General features: G+C 42.3%; 1 protein-coding gene across 2 annotated transcripts in view; it reads right to left on the bottom strand.

Moving 5' to 3' along the window:
* The window catches only part of RAD52 (RAD52 DNA repair protein), a 210470-nt gene that overhangs the window by 164193 nt on the left and 26443 nt on the right, over positions 1 to 19834 (bottom strand). For both annotated transcript variants that reach the window (XM_085652251.1, XM_085652252.1), the window contains exon 2: positions 5378 to 5469. In XM_085652251.1, coding sequence (XP_085508377.1) covers positions 5378 to 5452 — 75 coding nt within the window. In that variant the 5' untranslated portion in view covers positions 5453 to 5469. The remainder of the gene's footprint in view (positions 1 to 5377; positions 5470 to 19834) is intronic.

The raw sequence follows: 19834 nt of genomic DNA, 5'->3' as shown, positions 1-19834 counted from the left end.
CTTTGTCATTACAATATCCCCAGCTACCTCCTTCTCAGGCCTCCTGATCTATCGCCCCCCGGGCCCTCTGGGGCTCTTTCAGGAAAACCTGGCTGAAACAGTGATGGATGTAGCCACTACTGTCTCTAACTTTTTGGTGCTGGGGGACTTCAACCTTCATTTTAACAAACACTCGGATCTGGCCGCTTCAGAAGTCATAAAGGATTAGGGCAGCTATGACCTAATTCAAAAGGTATCATATCCTACTCATTCGAAGGGCAACCTTCTGGACCCCATCTTTTGTAACATTCCTGGCCTCATTACCGAAGTTCCTGTTCCGGTCCCCTGGTCAGACCATATGGTGGTCCCTTTTAGTTGGAAGATGGCTCAGCCTAACTCTTCCTCAAATTCTTATAAAGGGCTAGCTAGGCATTGGTCCAAGCTTGACCTTTCTAAATGGGCAAGCATCCTGAAGCGTACTGAACCCTCAGTCCATTTGGACGTGGAGAGAGCTAATCAGGAGTTTAACCTGTGGATAGAGCGGTCCTTGGACAGTCTGGTGCCAAAAAAACCAATAACAACTAAGAAAGGTCTCAGCAAGCATCCTTGGTTTAATCAGGAGCCGAGAGCTCTTAAACAAGAGTGTAAAAGGGAAGAGAGGCAATGGAGGAGAGAGTTTAGTGGGGGAAAAAAAAGCAGATACAGAGCGGTTCTAAAGAAATACAAGACCGCCCTGATTAATACCAAATCTGCCTTCTTTGCCAGTAAAATCGAGTCCTCTGCTAATGCTCCCAGGGAGATATTTAGAATTGTGAAATTGCTGACTAAAGTCCCCGACCCACGGCCTGACTCGAACGAAGCTGGCAGTCGATGTGAAGAACTGGCGACTTTTTTCTGCACTAAGATTAAAAAGATCATTGATACGCTTCCCCCACTATCTTCAATCGCCTCTCAAATCCCACATGTTAGTCAGAATCTATCGGATCACCCCAGGCTCTCCTCCTTCTCTCCTCTTAGGGAGGATCTTTTGCCTACTCTGCTGAATACCATCAAGAGTGGTTCCCCGTGTGATCCTGCTCCGATGAGCATTTTAAATGCAGCCCTTTCCACCGCCAGCAAACCAATTGTGAATATGGTGAATGCCTCTTTGAATTCAGCTATTGTGCCTAGAGAATGGAAGATAGCAATGGTTAGGGCCTTGCTTAAGAAACCCAGTTTGGATCCAGGGGACTTTTCCAACTACCGTCCTATTTCTCTATTACCGGGCATTAGTAAACTGACTGAGAAATTCGTCAATTCACAATTAGCTTCCTTTTTGGAAACTAATAATTTGCTGCATCCATCACAAACTGGGTTCAGGAAAGGACAGGGAACAGAAACTGCCTTGTTGAGGGTGGTGGAGGATGCCAGGAGGATTCTGGATGGTGGTGGCAGCGCAGCCATTATCCTCCTGGACCTCAGTGCCGCCTTCGACACAGTTAACCATCACATTCTGGTCTCCCGCCTCAGCAATATGGGAATCACGGGCAAGGCTCTTAAGTGGCTGGAATCCTTCCTTGAGGACAGATTTTTTAAGGTCTTTGAGGATGATCATTGCTCTGGTCCGGTCCCTTTACAGTGTGGGGTTCCGCAGGGGTCGTCCCTCAGCCCCACATTGTTCAATGTGTATATGGCCCCTTTGGCGGAGATAGTGGTCCCCTTTGGGGTCCAGCTTGTGAGTTACGCCAATGACACTCAGCTGGTGTTCTCCCTGAATCAGTTCAGACAGTCTCCGCTGCAGTTACGTAACTGTTTAGAAGCTGTGGCATGTTGGATGGACCAATCCTACCTCAAACTGAATGGCGGGAAAACAGAGCTGCTGTTGCTGGGACGGCAGGCTAGCTTTGACAATGCGACCTTCTGGCCTTTGTGTATGGGGCCGGGCCCTACTTCTAAACCAGAAATTAAAAGCCTTGGGCTCTGGCTCGATGCGGAGCTAACGTTCAGAGCTCAGGCTAGGAAGGTTGCTGCCACCTGTTTTGGGATTTTAAAAACCATGCGAAAAATCCTCCCACAGCTGCCGGAAAGGGCTAGAAAAATCCTAATACAATCTCTGATCCTTTCCAGGATAGATTATGCGAATGCCTTGTATTTAGGAGCACCAGCCTCCACGACCAAACGGCTTCAAGTCGTTCAGAATGCGGCGGCAAGACTTCTAATGGGCGTCAATCACCGTACATCTGCTAAACCCGCTCTGAAATCTCTTCACTGGCTTCCGGTGAAAGAGCGGGTTTTCTTTAAATCTTTGTGTATGGCACATAAACTCATCCACGGGAAAGGTCCTCCCATCTTGGAAAATTTGGTCATTCCTCACAAATCCCCTCTAAATCTTCGATCCAATGATCAGAACTTGGTAGTGATCCCTCGAATTAAGAGATCCCGTTCTGGTGGGCGTCTCTTTTCACTAAACGCCTCCAAACTTTGGAACTCCCTCCCTCTGATGCTTCGCCAGGAGCCTTGTCTGCTTGTGTTTCGGCAGAAGTTGAAAACCTGGCTCTTCCCGAGGACTTAAGCTGTTTTCTGGTCTAGTTAATGGCATTTCTATTTTTCCTTGGGTTACCTTTGTTGAGCGCTGGGATGCTTTCGAGTAGCCATGCGCTATACAAGAGCTTCTTCAATTCAATTCAATTCAAGATACATCTAGTCTAGAAAAAGTTACAGAAGCTAACAAATGTGCTATTGCAAAATAAATAATCTAAGAGGCAAATCTATGATGAAACATTCACCCAAATGTTACCCTATACCTGCCATTGCTTTCCACAGGGGTTTTAACGTCGGCCCTGTAATGATCTGAAGCAGCTTTTTGCCCTGGTGAGACTTGCTGTCCCATGGCTCACCTGCTGCACTTCTGCTGGCCACACCTGCTGATGGAGGAAGCGTTGGGCCACTGTGCTACAACGCACTGCCTCCACCCCAGAGCGTGGACACCATCAACTCTGCTTTTTGCCCTGGTGGGACTCGCGGTCTCTGGGCTCACATGCTACACTTATGCTGGCCACACCTGCTGACAGGGAGGAGGCGCCCAGCTAGCCATGTTTTGTGTGCTTTTTTATAAAATAGGGCATGTTATTAGTTTGCATTTCAGTACAAAGAGAACAAGAAATGCTTTAGCTTTGTAATTGTCCTTCACTGTGATTAGAAGGTTGGTACTGCCTTATAAGCTCCAACTAACCACTGCCGGTTAGAGGAATGTCGAAAAGGAAGTCACCTGGAGTGGGGAATAAATCTTCTTATTTGTACTTGGTTTTCTCCTTATTTATTGTGCACCATAACACATAACCATCTGCAATGCTTAAGACCATGTACGACTACCACTGTATACACATTCTATTTCGTTCTTTAGATCAGTCCCTTTTCATGCTGTTATTAGCACATGTAATAGAGAGCATGGATTGTTAATGGGTCATCTAGAAAGTAAGACTAGGAACTCTAAATTTACTAGTGAGTAGCCCCACCTTCTGATTCCTTTTCCATGCTCTACAGCCAAATCAAGATCTTCACGAAAATCGACCAACAGGGAAAAGCTAGAAAATCTGCATTGTTCAGCCAAAGATTTTCCTCAGCATAGCTTGGCCAACTTGAGCATCATCTCTAATCAAGACTCAACATCCAGTGTATATTGTATGCAGCTTCGCAAAAAATGCTGGTCTGGAAAAAAGCTCAATACTCGAACAATGTCCTATTTGTAAACCAATGACGCACTCAACCCTAAGTGCATAAGCCCGAATGCCCTCAGGGACGGAAGCCCTCAGTCAGAATAGCACTTCACAAAATAATCAGAACCTCTCTGGGTTAAGCACACCATTTCCCAAAATATATACAAGTATACAATAAAGTGTGCATTCCAAGTGGAGCCTTGGATACCTTTGCAAAGTCAAAAACAAGGAGACAATTTACCAGCTCAAGAAAAATATCGTCAAGATTTCCAGATTCTTTCACAGGTCAAAAAAGACTTCCCTGGGGTGGTTCTCTCATTAACTTTAATCATATGTTAGAATGCTTCCCAAGACCTTTGCGGACCAACTCGTTGAGTTGGGGCTTGAGTTCAAGCAAGTCCTCCTCATTCATTCTCACACAAGACCCTAGAATCTCTGTTATGTCAAGTTACCCTAGTCTCTCCACTATGGCCACGTAAACCGTGCATAAAACTCTCCTGTCCCTACACTTGATGTTTCCAATACCATATTCCATTCCCAAGAACTGCCTGGGGCTAAACCTACTGCTATGACTTTTCAACCAACTGTCCTCAGGCACTCCTCCCTCTTTCACCCATACACCTACTTTTCCAGGGGTACCAAGGACAGCAACACAAGGCCATATCTCTGCATAAAGTAGCAAGCATCACTCATGGCGCAGTATCACCTTTGAAAATGCACTGACAGACCCTGGATCCCTCAAAGCATGAAGCCCAGTATAAATAAAGAAAACTAACACTGATTCTTTTCATTGCAAATCAGTCTGTCAAAAAATGCCCAAGATCTTCAGTCCTTTGCTAATACACACTTCAACATATTATACCAGGAAACATGAATCATTGGAAATGGCAAATGTGGCCAAGTTAAAGTGAAGAATTTCTAAACAAATCATCAAAAGTATAATGCAAAGATTACATACCTTGGTGGACAGGGTTGGGATGTGCTCTGGAGGCGAGTCAGTACTGAGAATCTTTGCCTTCTGCTGTGCAGTGGCTGAACACTGGTCCCCTGCCCACAGATGACATTAGCCGCTACAATGTTCACAGACAGTACGGCCAGGAACTTGGGCATAGAAGCAAGCCCTATCACCAGTGGCAGTCTTTGTCCACTCATAGATCTGCTCACGAGTCTCAAAACCCCTCCCCACTTAAACCTTTGCATCCACTCTAAGAGTGGATGAATGACTTGCGCCATTGAACAACAAGCTCTTGGGGCATTAATAGATGAATATGAGGATTTGTATCTTTGTAATTATGTTCAGTGGTTCTCTGTTTGCCACCAAGGGCCCTGGTGCTTTTATATCCTCCTTAAAATCAAATTGTCTAAAATGTAGGAGTATATTTTTATTATTTTAGCTCATGGCCCAATCAGTCAATGTTAGAGTACCAAGAGAGATCACCCTTTGACTAAGATTTAGGATGCAATGAATAAGACTCAGTAAAACTGTGTAGGAAACTATTCTAAATACCAGTATCCTCTTATGGCCCAGATACAAATTATGAAGTATTTCTTGGTGGCAAATATTGTGATCCACAAAGTGGATGATAAAGAAATGTGTTAAAGTTCAGCAAACCAGAACTGACAGTTCTAAGGAGTTGGCTGTCAAGGTACTCCAAAAGCCAAATCAAACGCTTTGTTGTTACAGGTAACAGTTTGAGACAGACCTGTCCAAAACGAACATTGGAAACGCTGCTACTGGTGCCATTGGTCTTGCTTGAATGGTTTCCACCACTGGACATGCTGGCTCTCGTCCCCTCTAAACAAAAAAAAACAATTTGAGTCAAATATAGAGCGCATGTTTAGTATCCAGCCCAAATTAACAAGGACCATCAAGCACCAACTCAAACGGTCCAAACCATTTAGGTAGCGCTTCAGTGAACTTAAAATGTGGCTGTAAAGACCAGAGGCGCACGGGCCGATGTAATAGCCAGCAGGTTCACAGGAGAGAAGGGAATGCCTTCCGGTCCAAAACAAATGACTCATCAGCTGTAAAACTCTATTTGAATAATGTATTCCTCATTTATCAGCGACCTCCAGTACCCCACCCTAATTTTACAATTGCTCAGCTCTGATTTTACCAAATTCAACGCTAGGCTTGTCCTAAAAAAAAATTTCTTTATCACTTACATGCAATGAAAACATCTCTGCCAAGCCTATTTTATAGTTTTTTTTGTATAGCAAATATTAATACTCATTTACAGGCGGAGCAATTTTTCGCTACAGTTAAGGACTTTCAGGTATGTATCAGTGTACAAATTCAGAGACAAAAAATATTCATATGATATAAGTCGAAATCGACAGTGGCACTTGAGAATAAGGCAAAGTTTTGTGCATATGTAATAGAGGCAGATATATACATCAGACAAAAATATTCACATAATATAAGTCGCAATCGACAGTGGCACTTGAGAATATCATTGGCTGTGATTACATTTAGGGAAGAAATTAGGCACTTGGTAAACGAACCCACAGTTGATGAAAGGAAAAGGAGCATTGTTTAAAATGATACCCACTACCATGCTTTTTTATACGTTCGCAATAATAATTAAAAAAATGCCCTCATTTGTTCACAGAAACGGTCTGTGAAGAGAGTTAGAAGGGAAAATATTGATATGGTTATGGAATCTTTGAATAGAAGTCATGACTCTCGATAGGGCAGTTTATATACGCAGTGGAACCCTCTCTAACATCAGACACTAGTATTGGGATTCAAAGTTGGTGGTGGTCAATGATTGGGCCTTCATAGAACAGAATAAACGGGCAGTTATGGAGGACAGGCGAGGGATGGAAAAAAAGGAATAGGCCTTCACCACTGGTAGAATGTTGGTGGGCAGAGAAGCCCCACCACAGGCCACCAAAGCAGTTGTCAAGATGGGTGAATATCTATTGCAGCAATGTGATGGAGAAAGCCTAGGACCAGAAAACACCATTACATGTGGGAAAAATAGCAAGGAATGTGACGAAACTGCAAACTTTCTAGAATTGAGACTGTACAGGAATTTTAAGAAATCTCTCAATTGCAGGACTATAAACTGCATCCCTCACAACACTATTGTTATACCATCCATACCAGATGAGCTCCCTCCCCCCTTAGAAAGATAGGTCTGAGTGGAAGAACTTACAAAGACTCGGGGAGAAATGGGAGCAAGCTCTAAGGACACTGTAAAACAAAGACTCGAAGAATGCATTAAGACATACAAGGGATACAGATAAGTGTCAACATTAGGCTAATATAACTCAAAACACCACACAGACCATATTACTATATGCACTGCAAACTCCAAAAGACTAGCAGCCAATTTTTAGCCAAATATTAGTCAATGAGAATCAGAAAACCATTGCACATACTGTACTTCTGATATGCACCGTGCCTCCAGTGAGAATCTCCAACTCGTTCACTGCCCCCTAGTTTTCACCCAGCAAAGTGTGAAGAAAACCTTACACTTTGAACTACTGATACTGCCTTGTTTGGTTGTCCTCAATACTTAAGTGCCCAAGTCGTGTTATGAAACGTGAGCGCCTTGCCTTGGTGCCTCGATCACTACCCTTTTTTTACTAGAATAGTAGCGATCAAGACACCGAGTTGAGAAGAAGTATAAAAGTTGCCTCCTCAAGTGAATTCTACAATTGTGAACCCCTTTCGAATTCCCATATCTTTTTTTTTTTTTTAAAATATTTTTATTAACTTTTATAGCAGTAGATAAATAGTTAGCCGAGCATTACAGATCAGACAAATGATAAAAATAAAGAATAAACAGAACTGAGCATCACTTTAACAGCGTCGACATGAGTAAACAGATTAGACTTTTAGCATTGAATCCAATTATAAATAGGGGCCCAAATTTTTAAACCAAAAGCTTTCTTTTTCTTCCCCTTTAGACAATACACAGCTTTCACTAGTTGATAAATGTTTAACAATTTAGATTGCCACTGAGAAAATGAAGGAGGATCAGCATCAAGCCAATGAGAGGTTATACAATATCTAAAAATAGACATAGATATAAGTAAAAAACCTTCTTCAGCACCTGTCTGCAGCCTATCAGGATTTGATTGGATACCAAGTATTACGAGTTCGGCAGAAAGTATTACTGGTGGGTTCATAATGTTATTTAAAAACTTTTGAATTTCATAAATAAATTGGGTTAGATTAGGACAAAGAAAAAACATGTGAATAGAATTTGTACCAAGAAATCCACATCGGCTGCATTTGTCACCTCTATTGGCTTTCCACTTCAATAATTTAGCAGGGGTATAGTATAGGTCGAATATGCTCATAAAGAATTGGCTTTTTAAAGATCCATTACACAAGACTTGATCGGACAATGCCAATGCATCAGATACATTAATACTCTCTATACCCAAATCCCTTTGCCATTTTATGTTAAATAGTTAAAGATTGTCTTCTAATCGGTTTATCATTGTCTGATAGATCACCCCGATTCTATTTTGTTTACAGCAGCATTCAAATACATAAATTTTCTTAATTTTATTAGTGTTCAATACATTTTTGGATTTAGAAAACTGCGTACTTGCAGATATTTAAAAAAATCGGCTTTGGGCAGATTATACTGTTGTTGTAAGTACATAAATGTTGCGAATTGTTCCCCCTGATAAAGATCCCCTAACCGGGATATGTTAGAACTTTGCCAGTGCTGCACAATATGATCTGTGAATATTGTTGGCAACATCGGATTATCAAATAGTGGTGTGTAGTAGCTAAAATTGCTATTCAAACAAAATCTCATCTTAAATTGCTTCCATATCTGGAAAGCCGTTAGCATGACTTTAAATCTTGTTTTTTGTAATAGCTTGGTTCGGTAAAACGTACTAGACATTGTCGTGCTTGAGTACCAAGGATCATTACATAAATTGATAGATATGTGGGCTCATCTATAGTTATCCCTTGAAAGATTAGAACACTCATGAGCCTAAGTGATACCGCCAGATAGAATAGACGGAATTTCGGCATTCCCCAACCTCCTCTAAGCATAGGTAGGGTACACCAGTTGAGAGACCTCCTAGCTCTTTTGTATCCCCATAAGAATCTTGAGATTATTCTATCTAGTTTTATAAAAAAGCTAGAGGGGAACAATAAAGGTATAGTCCGAAAAAAATAAAGAAATTTAGGAAAAAAAAGCATCTTGACAGCATTAGTACGGCCATAAAGAGAGAGATGTAAATTGTTTAACCTTTCAAGAGACCTATTAGTGGAAGTAAGTAATGGATCAATATTAAGCCCTAGAATATCTTCTACCTTAGCGGACAGTTTCACACCTAGGTAAAGAGCCGTAGTTGATAGTGTCAAACCGGCTGGTGAACCGGCAGCAGAGTGGATTATCTGTGTTTTTGCAATGTTTAATTTGTAACCGGAGTATAGGCCAAATTCACGAGCTAGTTCTATGATCTTAAGGAATGCCAAACTGATATCCGATGTGACGATCGCAACATCGGCAGCGTAGGCTAAGATTTTATATCCTATTTGATGGATTATAACCGGGGGGATGCTATCCTCATTTGTGAGTTTTTGCAGGTATGGTTCTATGTAAAGCGCAAATAACAAGGGGGAACAGGGGCACCCTTGCCTGGTCCCCCTTGTTATTGATAGTGTGGTAGAAGTATCGGTAGCTATTCGGATTACGGTTTGGGTTCGTTATATAAAGCATTCAAGGCCGTTATAAATTCCACGGGGAAGCACTTCCAAGCCAGAACACGCCAAAGGAACCCCCAGTCGACCCTATCAAACGCTTTCTCGGCGTCCAGTAGGGCCACTCCGACTGGGGATCCCGAAGCCTGCGCCCAATCCAAGAGGGCAATAATTCTTATGTGATCCGTTGGGTCTCTCTTTTTTATAAAACCGTGTTGAAATTTAGCTACTAAATTAGGCATCAGATCGTTTAGCCTATTTGCTAAAATTTTTGAAAAGATCTTACTGTCAGAAGTTATTAAAGAAATTGGTCTATATGACCCAAGATCCATAGAATCTTTTCCTTTTTTTTTTTAAATACAACTATAGTTGCTAATGACCATGGAGGGAGGAGACCGGCCATGAAATGCTTCTTGAAAAATGTTTAGCAACTCTGGTTTCAGAACATTACGGAACATACGGTAAAATTCCAAGGGGATATTGTCCGGACCCATTGCTTTACCAGGAGCTAGTCCAAGAATAGCCCCTTCTATCTCTTCCCAGGTGATTGGGGCGGATAGCACTGCTCTTTGATCTTCAGTAAGAGAAGAGGAACAATCTAAGTTTGAAAAATAACTGGACGCATCGCTCCTTACACTACTACCATCATTCGATTTATTATACAGAGATTGATAAAAAACTCGGAATGCCTTCAATATACCAGACCTAGACTCTTGACTTACACCATCTTGATCAGTAATTTTAATTATTTCAGTGATAGCTGCTTTCTGCCTCAATATTTGCGCTAGTATTCTGCCCATCTGCTCACTTAATTCATAGCATTCTTTTTTAAATAATTTGTACTTGACTGCTACCTGCTCAGCCAGAAGTGAATAAGACGGCTGACCGCTCAGAGGACAGAGCTTTTTGAGCTTCCTGTACACCAGAACCGAATCTAATACAAGAGGCTAGCTTTAATTCCGCCTGAATTACTTTGTCCAAGGCGGCCTTAAATTCGGCTTGTTTTTTTTTAAAACGGTATTTCGAATAGCTCAGGGTCTCACCTCTTATAATCGATTTAAAAGTGTCCCAAACTGTCTGAATCGAAGCCGTATTATTATTGTTCAAAAATAATTCCTTTATAGTCATATCCATTTGAGCTAGATAGTCCTGATCTAACAGTAGATTTCTTTGAAATGACCATTGCCTTTTTTGAAGATAATCCTGAGGAGAAAGTAATAATTCTAGTACAATAGGGTTATGATCGGAGACGATTTGTGGTAGAACATCTATACTTATATTTTCAGTAAACTTTGCAGAAATAAAAAAATAATCTAAACGAACGAATTTTTGGTGTGGAGCTGAAAAATAAGTAAAGCCTGGCTCCGTGGGTCTTAGCTTGTTCCACACATCTATCAGTCTGTTCCCCAAGATTAGTTCCCTGAGGACTCTAAAGGTTTGGATCTTACGACCTTTGTAATTCCAAGTATTCCTGATATTACAATTAGCATCAATGTTGATATTAAAATCTCCACACAGAATTAAAGGTTGATTCCAATCAGCTAACTCAGAATTAATTAGATTAAATACTTCCTTATCGTCTAGGTTTGGACCATATATAGAGCCAACAGTAAATTTAGTCCCTTCAATAACAATTTCCGCTAGTCCCCATCTCCCCCATTTATCGCCTAAAGTTCTAACACTTTTCCCAATCCTTTGTTTTACGAGGACAGCAGCTCCTCTTGTGACACCCGTTTGTTTGGAACAGATTAGAAGCTCAAGACCCAAATTTTTCAACAAACTCCTCTTAGACCATGGAATATGTGCCTCTTGTAGGCACAGAATATCAAATTGCAAAGATTGAATCAAATGCCGCAAAATCCCTAACTTTTTAAAATCATTCAGGCCATTGATATTTAACGAACAGATTTTAATTTTTCTCCCCATTTTAAAATTTTGAAAAACACGATAAACAAAAATCTTTTTAATTGATTTTTAATACTCGTATGGCTTATAAAAGTCCAACTAATCTGTTTTATAATGCCCGGGTTAACTATTGTTCCCATATCACTTGAGATTCTGTAATGACAGTTGTGACATATGCTTACAGAATATCAATTTGTAATGTCCTGAAGAAGGTGGTTTTCTAGAAATAAGATTTTGGCCACTGAAAAGTGTTGAAGAACATGTTACAAAATCCATTAGCACTGAACAATTTTATATGGATTAATAAACTCATGATTTCACAGTGACATAATTGAGGAATATGCAGGATTTTAAATGCTGACTGCATGAGTGTTTTTAATATTTTTTCCAATTATGTATGATATCTGTTTTTATTGTGTAAACTTGGAAATATGAATTGTTGGACAATTGCTTTTATGATCAGAATAAATATTTATCAAATATTTTTAGAACAAGATGTGGCTGCTTTCACAGTGCTCTTAGAATATATCTTCCTGCTCGGATGAAAGTGTATAAGTGAAGATAGTGGATGGACAAGATTTGTAGTTTAAAACGTTTCTTTCTCCTAGAGGAACAATTTTTTTATTTTGATTCAGTTAATCTCACCCACTGCCGATTTTTCAGGGCTGCATTCCGGGCCATTGTTTTTTTGCCTGCCATGCCACCTCAGGCAGGAACTTGTCATTTACAAATCAGCCTTGAGCCTGCTGCTTTTTATCACCAGTCAAGCCTAACTACCAGACCAGGTTCCCTCTGAACAGAAACACAAGGAAGGTCAACCAGGAAGCTTTGTGCCACCTTCCCTGCTACCCGAGTGCAAAGCCTTGCATAATGTAGCTCAGTCTTTTGCACGTGTTTGTTGACAGAATAGGCCCTCCCTTTCTATGAAAGGTAATGGAATGTATCCTTCTTGGGCGTTTCCCACCATCAGTGACACAAAGGGGTTACTTGGGTGATAGTGTAGAGGTTGCCCTGTCATTCCAGTCAAATTAGTACACAGCTAGTTCAACGTCCTGCTGCCGCTCAACAGCTTTTTTTTAATAAATGTTATTGTGTCAAATATCAAACACATTGCAGAGCTCCTTAACTCCAGAAACATCTGCCATATTATACATTGCAAAATATTGTCATTGACATTTAGTTTATATATCAGAATTGAAGTTATCTAAACAAGATAACATGAACGGAATAACCCCCCACCCCGTTGCACTATTCCACTGCTACGTCTTGGTTGCCACCACACCACCCACTCCAATAAATGAATTTCAGCAGTATTTTGTTGGTCTCTGACCCTACAGGCCTGCATGATTATATCGAGACATCCGCTGGGGGCACTGGGTCCAGGTAGAGTCCCCGATAGTCTGCCCATCTCTTCCAGATCTTGGGATATTTTTGCGGGCATCCCTTGCCTTTAAATATTGGAATCTCCAATCCCATACAAAAATCAGGTCCATTCTTCCATGCCGAAAGAGAAGATGGGACCGATGACTTCCACAACCTTGCAATATCCCTTTTAGCCAATGTCAGCCCCAACAACAACAGATGCCTTTTACGCTCAACAGCTTTTTGACGGTGCCCATATGACAGGAGAACTCTTTACCCCAGTTACTCCACTCCCTTAGAATGGAGCCCCATTGTCCATTTTTAGCTTGAAAGGTAGTCAGTGCGTAGTCCTTTATTCAAATTACCAGGTAACTATCTCAGCTGTGTAAGAATTAAACGTTGGGATATTCAGAATGATCATCCACCTCCACACTGAGGTGGCCCCGGAGAAGTCGACTTAGTCGCTCGGGCAAGGCTTTCTAAGGGTTCTCACGGTTTGGTTAATCAGGTAGTTTTGGACTTCTTCTTTTAGCCAGATGTCAATCCTTCAGCACCAAACCTACTCTCGACCAGATCATGGTCTTGACCGCTTTCTGGTATCTACTACTGACGAGCTGAGTGGTCCTTCTAAAGGACTGACAGTTACAGGACAGTCTATAAGCTAGTGCTTAATTTGGATTAAAAAAAAAATAAGTGCCAGGGCCCTACCACAATCCATTGCCCCAGCCGACACAGCCAATGGCAGTACTAAAACAACTACTAACCACCACACTGCTACAAGTGTGACAATTCAGACTATTCCAGGACACTCAAGTTATAGGAGTAACTTGGGTGGCAGGTACTAGTCATTTTGTTTATATATTGTTTAATTAAACTGTTCTTGTGTTTATCTGAAAATTAAACAGACAGCACCACTGTCGTATCTGTGTTGACATTTAAGTGCCAGTGCTGAGCAGCGGAAACCAGGGCCTCAAATTAAGTACTGATCTCTGCAACATTCGTCAGGGATTACAGATACCACCAAGTGAATATTTAGAATGGCTAAAAGGTTTTATTTTTATAAGTGTCCAGATTTTCCTTCCACAAGTCTTTCGTAAATTATTTTTGCACGGAGCAGCGATCAACTGTGGGACAAGTTAGCCAAGGTCAGTGATGTAGCTTTGGGATTCCGCATTCATGGTTGCTGGTAGGGATGCTTCCATCACCATGAGCACATGTTCTACATTACTCTTGCTTATCCCCATTTTGTTTGAGTGGCTGACAGTGACAGGATAGGATAGGTAATTAGCAGGCTTGCCCACTGAGGATTGATACTCGACTGAGTATGTATTCTAATAGCTACAAAACCCACTTCAGTGCAAGAAAAGGGATGCAGTGCAGAGCTTTAAAAAGGGTGCATGCAGCTTGTGCTCAGTTATCACTTGAAATGGGTTCCCACACAAGGGAGAAATGGAAAGGTTAGCTTCCGTGTATTTCAATCACATTCTTCTTCATCTGTGAATACTGTATTCGGAGTGACTGCAAGTGTCTGGCTACAATCGGTGATGGGTTATCTGATTCCCCTAGGGTCCTTCTGGACTAGATGTATGCCCACCCAGGCCTGACATTCTGGCATCAACCAGGATTTCTGTGTTGCTGCAGGAGTCAAAATAGGTCACTGTAGTTCCCACCAGGGAGGTTGTTCATATTCCTGGAATGCTTCAGTCTGGCTAACATCCATGTCCAGTCAGTGGATTTCTGTGAGAACCGCCTCAGGAGCTAACACCGTATGGATCTGTTCCAGGCATTGCAGCTGAGATTCCACATCTCCACGAAGTTTCAGGATCTGTACATACAACTTTTAGAGAGCTATCCTAGAGCTAGGTGGTCTTTTAGAGAGGCACTGTCAAAAAACTGAATATCATTAATCACATTTAGTACCCCTTTGAAAACCTAACAGCATTTCTTTTGAGTTATGGAACCCTTCAGTGGCCGTGGACACGCCAAAGCTCAATCTAAAGCCCCATGGGGGTCTGATGTGAAGGGAGAATGTTGCAGTACTGGAGGTGCAGGTACAGTTGGTGGTATCCCGCACTGACATCCAACCATCATGAGTGTGATCAGCCTCCTCCTCATGTTAACTTGATTGGGGAGCCACATGTCGTGCACATCCTTATCTGGCCTAGCTGTGTTGCCTTGTGGGTAGGCTATGAATGGTGAGCCCATGGGTTGGGCCCTTGCACATTCTCTAGGACTGCCACATTTTTCAGCTTATTGAACTCGATTTACACCTGCTTGGGGCACCTCTGGTGTCAAATGCATCAGTTGGAGAGTGGGTTGGAGGTATCAACTTTCATGGAAGTGTGCGTTCTATTGCTTTTGTAGAACCTCTATGTTGATCTGTTCAAATGTAATCAGCTACAGGTTTCCTGCTGAGCCACAGCCCAGGGATGTCCTTGGAGATATCGCCGTGATGTCGATTTTGCAGCTGCGTTGTGCCCCCGTCTTATGACACACTCAAAGCACATGAAGGTGAAATGGTTCCAGGCTCTATATGTGAATATTCTACCTGTAGTCTTCGTTCATGGTAGCTACGACTTCAACTATTAGTACTCTGCAAATGCCTCTACATTCATTGCTGCCCTTTATCGACAGAAGAATTGGCCAACAGCCCTGCTGATGTCACCTGGCACATGTGGCAAAATGTTTTTGCCTTGAAACTAGATATGTTCATCTGCTTATTCCCGTTTGTGACATCTGTCCATATATTGCACTCTGGCAACACAACATGCTGTTGATCTGTTTAGTTTCTCACCACTCCTTCATTCTCCGAAGTGGCATACAATAAAAGTGCCATCCTTTCACACATTTCTTGCGTTTGGCGGAGCAGTATTCTCAGTTTGGAAGCTTGCCATTGCAAAACCCACACATCCATAATGTTGTCTGGTCTAGTGTTTTTTTTTATGCAGGGTAGAATTTGTTCTGTGTTTTAATTTGTCTCTTTCTCAGGTGGTTATAATAACGAATGGATGCAAAAAGCCCACACTTGCGAAAGTTCTGTGCACTGGTCCAGGGAAAAAGTACTGCTGGAAGCTTGAACCTCACTTCTTTAGAAGTGACTGCGGAATTTGCAGAGACCTCCACACAATGATTATTTGTGTTTATATATATTTCACAGGGTCAGCAACAGTGCATGTGCGTACCTACTCAGTCAAGCGCAGGCATTAAACAAGTTCATTGACTCATCCCCTACATGGTGCACTGGAAGTAATAGGAACAGCTCTTAGAGTGTCTGACCTAGGGTGTGTATGATCAGCACATTGAGCAGAACACAATCTTCCATCCATGGCCTTCTCTTTTACAAATCATCACCATCATTGTACCAGTTGCTTCAATGGAAACAAAGACTACAGCTTCCATAACAAACTGCCTAATGAAAGCCAAGGACAGGAACATGTTTGACAACACCGAGTGGTTCGGCAATCGACAGGTATGGATTCCTTCTACAATGGGATAGGTGGGGATGCGGTGGTTAAATCTGTGCTCAGATAGTTTTGACTAGGAACTCTGTTTTGAACTTTGGGAGTTCCAACAGGAAGGAAGGATTATATATCAATACACATGGGGAGTCCAACAGATGAGCCGCACTCAGGTAACAGGTCCGCTTGTCCCCAAAGACTTTATTGGTACAGACAGCTCAGCTCGCCGTTACATCAAAGCATATGACTGTAGCCCGACGCGTTTCCAGAACATCTCTTCCTCAGGGGCAGCCAACAGTCAATGAAAGCATACCGGACTCAACCTCCCTATTTACCAGCAATCATGCGCCGTGATTCGGCGGCTCTGTATGTCTTGGATTTAGGATGACAACGCTTTCCGGAGCCCATTTAGGGCTTGAAATGCAGCATGGAATTTGTGAAAGCATCCATCCAGGGTTGAATAACGGACTACGAATCCCATAATCCTGACATGCTGACTCATACAGAGCCGCCGAATCACGGCGCATGATTGCTGGTAAATAGGGAGGTTGAGTCCGGTATGCTTTAATTGACTGTTGGCTGCCCCTGAGGAAGAGATGTTCTCGAAACGCGTCGGGCTACAGTCATATGCTTTGATGTAACGGCGAGCTGAGCTGTCTGTACCAATAAAGGCTTTGGGGACAAGCGGACCTGTTACATGAGTGCAGCTCATCTGTTGGACTCCCCATGTGTATTGAGATATATATATATATATATATATTATTTTTTTGTTGTTGTTGTTTTTTTGTTGCCATAGTGGTCTTTAGTTATGTCTTCATAAGTAGTGTAATAATGAAGACAAAGGAGTAGTGCCAGGAATGCTTACCTGTAATCATGATTACACCATGCCATTCCCTCATTGATACAGTACTTCTGATCAAGCATTGTCATGTTTGCAAGAAAGATGTTGTAGTCATTCTCTTTCCATGGTGAATACAATGATACCGAGGTCCTAATGTCACAGTCTCCCAGGTCAGTTTAAACTTGCTGGCTGGCAAGTTATCTATCCGCTGTGGCCCAAGTAAAATAAATTACTATCAAACCTACTGCCTGGAAGCTGTTTTCAATACTTACAAAAGGTTATGAGCTTTGATAATGGCCCATGACAAGCAGAATGTTCCCTACCCATCACCCCCACCCTCCCCCCAGAAACCCTCCACCTCGATAGATCCAATGAGAGATGGAGACTAGTGATGAGGAGGCAACTAAGGCATATTGATTTTGATTAGGAAACATAACTGTGTCATGACTATCAAGACATCATAAATAGGAACTATGGCAAGGGAGAGAAGACCGACTATAATGAGGATGACTAGCACAACATCAATATAAATTGAATGCTACCAAAACATGGATAGCTTAAACACACTTGTGACGTATAGTTGGGCAAAACAATGGTGGGCAAGTGAGACTTCCACCTTTAAATACAAGGAGAAAAGCAAACTTCAAGCCCCTCAAATGCTAGATACAATCCCCTTTGAACACATGAGGAGCTAATGCTTTTAAACTCCACCTTAACAATGTCATGAGTGGCCTATATCACCTAATTGAAATGTGTGATGCCGTCTTAAAATCTGAAGTACAGAGGTAAAGTGTGAGGTCAATGAGTTTCATAAACATTCCTACTGGATTACTGGGAGAGTTGTAGTAGGATTTACCTACTGCACTGCATGGGATACTCACTCACTCTTCATTTAAACATGTAGGGGACAAATACAGGCAAGTTTAAACTCTTTCTGCACTGAATAACTGTAATCTCTGAATTACATTTTGAGCCAGTCGCGTTCACATAGCTGTTGTATACTAGAGAAAAATCACCATTCCCTCAGGGTATTTTGTATGTTTATATATACTTTGAGCCTAATGTTTTCATTCGACATAAATTAATCCTGTAAAAAAAAAAAAATAATAATGTTATGAGTTGAGGATGAGAGTCCTTCACAAATAAGTCCGCCATTGTCTTTTTACTGAGAACCAAGCACTTGAATCACTCAGGGTGGTGAATCAGAACAGTCTAGGGTCTATTCGGGGAAGGTGGTGTGGGCTAGTAACCCCAATTCACTGGTACGCGAGAACAACACTTAATAAATTATTGTTCAATCAGTGCTTTCTCTTTTGCTAAGGAGAAGTACATGTTCTACACATACACGCACTCGCACTACTAAATACTATGTATTACATCACAAAATGTACATCAGGTAGTTGAAAATACCTTTAGCAATACTCTCTATCACATTACACCCTTAGTGGGTTCTGAACCCTATAATCACAACATCTCTCCCTCCCCTCCCCGAATACTAGAAGCAACATTTTTGTGTGGAGCTATATCTTCTGGCTTCCTGTGCAAGACCTGTCCTGTCTGGCTCCTTGTCTTCTCCTACTGGTGGGGCCATCTTACGCAGCCCTCCGCAACCAGCCAGAAAACCAACATCCCAGCTACACTAATCCAGTCCCTTAGTCCCTGGCTTCTTGAAGAGCAACGGTGGGTTAGCGGTGTCAAAAGCCAGTCCACAGAAGGTCAAGGGGAACCATCCAGGGTCTCACCCAGCAGGTCCATTCCCTCAAATGCTCCTCAGAGGGAAGAAGGGGGGTCAGCACCACTGGCCTTGGAGAGATCCATCCTAATCCAGGGGTTTCTCTGGAGTCAAAGTCCAAAAGTTCATTTTTCCTGTGGTATTAGGCGGCTTTTCCATTCAGCTTGGCACTCTTTGGCCATCGTCACTCCCAGGTCCATTGTGGTCTTATCTGTCTCTCCCTTGTGCAGGGGCATTTAAGTGAGGGTGGAAAGTTCTAGAAGCCATGTTCCACTGGCCAATCTTAGGATGCCACATCATCACTCTGCTCCATAACAACCCTCCTACACAGCATCCTAGGACAATCCTATATGAAGACTTTAAGTTGCCTGTGGAGAGAACTTCAGTGAGAGCCAGAGCTATGCACCTTAGAGACACAGCGATGCGATTCCTTCCCTCCAAAACTTTAAAGGAGAGCCCTCTTCCTGTGTTGGCTCCAGAGGTATGGTCCTCCTCCTTTGTTCCAGACGACCCAGGATGTCCTAGCTCAGGTGCAGTGTGGCAAGCTAATTATCAGATACATTTTTCCTTTCCATCCCTTTCGTTCCCAGGAACTGGGTCAAGCACTGTTATTTGCTTTATCATGTATGGAGGTCTTTAATCCCTCTTCTGGGGAGCAGAGTAATTAACTTGTGCCAGTAGTGAGGACAACGACCTAGAATCGCTAGAATCTGATACGGGGAGGAGTGAAGCTGCGGAAGTATGTCAAAAGAGCCACAAGTGGTATATATGCGATTTAGGGATTGTTAATTTACACTCGGGATGCATGTTTATACCCAGATTGGTAACTATCTGGAACCTGCAGGCCTAAGCCGTGTGAAACTAATTTAGGAAAGATTTTGGTGATAATGTGTGGGTGAGCACCACAGACCTTGCGTAAGCTCTACAGATCTACACTATGAATGCCTATTCACACTGCAAGGCCTACGCCAGGTCAGACCCTGAAAATGCCTTTCTGCAATAGATTACCTGCGCGCAGATACCGGGTTGCCCAAGACATTAGTCTCACACAGGAAGCCCACACATGTATGCACTGGTGTTCATGTGTAACCAGCCCAGAGCCTCTTATCCTAGCTGTGCAGCAGCAGCCTCATCTTAAAAGGCGGACACTGGCAGTTCGCACGCAGAGTCTAGTTACCT

This window comes from Triturus cristatus, chromosome 4_1 (assembly GCF_964204655.1).
Source record: "Triturus cristatus chromosome 4_1, aTriCri1.1, whole genome shotgun sequence".
Taxonomy (NCBI): Eukaryota; Metazoa; Chordata; class Amphibia; order Caudata; family Salamandridae; genus Triturus; species Triturus cristatus.
Note: the sequence above shows the minus strand (reverse complement) of the source record. Positions and strands in the feature narration are given on the sequence as shown.